Source organism: Frankliniella occidentalis, unplaced genomic scaffold (assembly GCF_000697945.3).
Source record: "Frankliniella occidentalis isolate FOCC.00 unplaced genomic scaffold, Focc_3.1 Scaffold457, whole genome shotgun sequence".
Taxonomy (NCBI): Eukaryota; Metazoa; Arthropoda; class Insecta; order Thysanoptera; family Thripidae; genus Frankliniella; species Frankliniella occidentalis.
Genome location: NW_026267575.1, coordinates 112007 through 115088, shown reverse-complemented (window position 1 = coordinate 115088; position 3082 = coordinate 112007). Strand labels below are relative to the sequence as shown.

Below are 3082 nucleotides of genomic sequence, written 5' to 3'. Positions count from 1 at the left end.
CAGTAAGATTATTTGCTGTCATCTGATATTTTTCGCAGCTGACAACAACGTTTTTTTTGTTGGCCACCACCAAATTCCAAATTATGTATTTCAACTTGAACTCAGCTGCAACCTAACAATTTTTCATCATTTTGAATAGCAATATGAAAACATAACAGAAATTAGAGATGAGAAATTTACGTTACGCACTATCGATTGTTCATCGACTCGACATCGATTTGACATTTGGAATGAAATCACTGCCTTGGTGCCTTTGGTGATCGTGATCATGTGGGAGTCTGTCGTACTGAAAGGTGATGGGATGAAAATCAGCAAACGCGATAAATATCAAGTATTCTGTTTGAATGAGAAAACTACCCTACATTGCATTTTCATTGCATTTTACAGTTCGATAATTTGAAGCGTATGACGTCATGGATCTGTGAAAGCGATTGGTAACTAACCTCCATGTTTTTTTCTTACGCAAGGTGTATCGTCAATATTCTTTATTTTACTTTGACGATACTCCTTGCGTTGCTATCGTTGGTATGGTTGCTAATCTGCTGTTTGTTGAATCAACAAACCTCAATTTTAGGCATAAGCCTATGCTGTTTAATTCCGAATTTCAGGTATCATATCCTTGATATTTTCATTTTTATTTACTTTAATATGTCATTGAAATAAGCTTCTGCAATCTGTTTTGCTTTTTAGAAAGGTATTATGAAGTTTACATGAGCACATCATCATGTGGATTATCATTTTTTTCCATGATTGAGGTATGTGATCCGTCTATTCTTTATTTTTGTACATATAACTGTTTCTTGTTCATCTTCATGTTTGAACTGCGAAGTCTAATGTTTATTTGTCTGTTCTCTAGAATGCGGAGTTGTGTTTTGTTATGCCTCTGCAATGTCATCAGTTAGAGTCATCTATTTTTTCATATTCTTAATGTGAAACTAGTTCTTCATTCATTTCTAGGTATGTATTATGAAGTTATAGCGATATTGTATTGTTGGTACTTTAAGTTTGCTTGGTACCTTACTTTTCTATTAAATTTAACCATGACATTCTTCTCATTTTCAGTTCATATGTTGCTATATTCTTATTGAAGTTCAATTCTCGGCTGAATTGCACATTGCCATATGCATATGTATGTCTCGAGTTGTTTAATTTTGTTAAGGTTCGTATTTTGAACTTATTTTAGTTTTCTTCAACTGATAATTTACCTATATGTAGTGAATGTTTATTTTTTGCAACATTTTGTTTCGAAAAGGTCATGTTCAATAACTTCTGATTTTTTTTGCAGCGGTAATGTCTAGAAGAAAGAGAAATCGAGAGGAAGGTAGATCAGCTGCATCCAAGCGTTCTAAGAATGATAGGAAACGTGCAAAGAGGAAGGCATTGAACAAGGACGAGTTAGAGGCAGCTAGAGCTGTTGATCGGGAAAGGAAAAGGATTAAGAAATCACATGATGTTGCTTCTCATAGTACTGATGATGTTGATCATAGATTATCCAATCGTCAGTATGTTCTGAAGAATAAGAAGAAATTCGATCAAGATATGGTTGATCTTGATGTTAAAGAACCTCTCCTTCTATTTGAAGCCAAATTAAATCTTCTCAAAATAGATGTTTGTGATAATTGTAAGACTTATTATTGGTCTAAAGAAAGATGTTATTGTTATCATCAAAAATTTGTGTTAGAGAGTAATTTGTTGAAAATTGGTGTAGTTCCTAATGAATTAGCTGATTTAAGTTTTGTTGAACAATTGGTTATTGCTCGAGTTCATCCTGTTGTATCAATTTATCGTCTGAAAAGTGGTCAAAGAGCTTACTCTGGTCATGTTATCAATTTTCGGCAAGATGTATTTGAGTTTGCTAAGGTTTTGCCTCATTCCCTTACTACTGTGAAGGGTTTAGTTCCTGTTTGCTGTTCTACTGATACTTTTCATCAGGATTTTCTTATAAGGAGAAATTCTGTATCAATAGCTTTGCATTGGTTGAAGACCAATAATAAGTATTATCATGATATTGAAATTGATATGTCAAGGATATTAAGTTTACCTGAAGAATCTTATGTTTCTAGTACAAAGACCGGTATTGATGTAGATTCTGTTGGCGCAGAAGTAGATTCTGATGATACTGACATTACTCGTTCCGGTTTCCCTGATGGAGATTGTTTTAGTACATTGGAGAAGTTGGAGCATCAGCTGCAGTGGCCTACTGTAGAATCCAAACCTATCAATGAATTTACCACTGTAGGCTATATTTGTCAATCATTTCCTTGTTTATTTCCTTATGGTGAAGGTGATTATGTTGAAAATAAGACTAAATCTTTGACTGCTAGAGTTTATTTTCGATATTTGTTAAGTTATCACGATAAGAGGTTTGTGAGACATCCAGTATTTCCATATTTTGCTTTGAATAGTCTTATGCGATGGGATGCATTGAACAAAGGTACTGTTTATCTTAAGAAACATTCTAATTTGAAGAATATGAATGTGGAGTTATTTAAGGAAATGATTTGTGATAGTGCCAAAATTCCGAAAAATATCATGGTTTATTCCAGTAATATTCGTGGAAGTAGAGCATATTGGTCCACCCGATCTATGGAATTGCAGGCTATGGTTTCACAATTGAATGTTCCTAGTTTATTTTTTACCTTGACTGCTGCTGACAGACATTGGCCTTTTCTATTTGAAATTATTTTGGCAGATAAAGAAGCTGTGTCAACATTGACTGAAGGTGATCGTTCTAGGATTTTGATTGAAGATGCTGGATTATGTAGTGATTTTTTTTTTATTCTTCTGAAATTTTTATTTCAGAATTTCTTGTTCCTTTCTTGTCAGCTTATGATTATTGGTACAGATATGAATGGCAAACTCGAGGTGTAGGCCACGTTCATGGTTTATTATGGTTGGTAGATGCTCCTACTGTTGATGGTGTTAAAGTTATTAATGATGAATTGAATTCAAAAATTATTGAATATTTTGAGAAGCTAATAACAGCTGTGACACCTGATACTAATTATGTTATGACTGATAATCATCCTAGTCGTATGAAATTAAGTGAGGTAACAGATTGTGATCAAGATGTAGCTGCTCT

The 3082-nt window shown here is 33.6% G+C and overlaps 1 protein-coding gene across 1 annotated transcript; it reads left to right on the top strand.

Annotated features, from left to right (window-relative positions):
- The first annotated feature begins 22 nt into the window (after positions 1-22).
- LOC127751385 (uncharacterized) lies at positions 23-2872 on the top strand. Its single transcript, XM_052274864.1, has 4 exons — positions 23-755; positions 857-957; positions 1063-1159; positions 1286-2872. The coding sequence occupies exon 4, from the start codon at positions 1291-1293 to the stop codon at positions 2869-2871; it is 1581 nt and encodes a 526-aa protein (XP_052130824.1). The 5' UTR covers positions 23-755; positions 857-957; positions 1063-1159; positions 1286-1290; the 3' UTR covers position 2872.
- Positions 2873-3082: the final 210 nt, after the last annotated feature.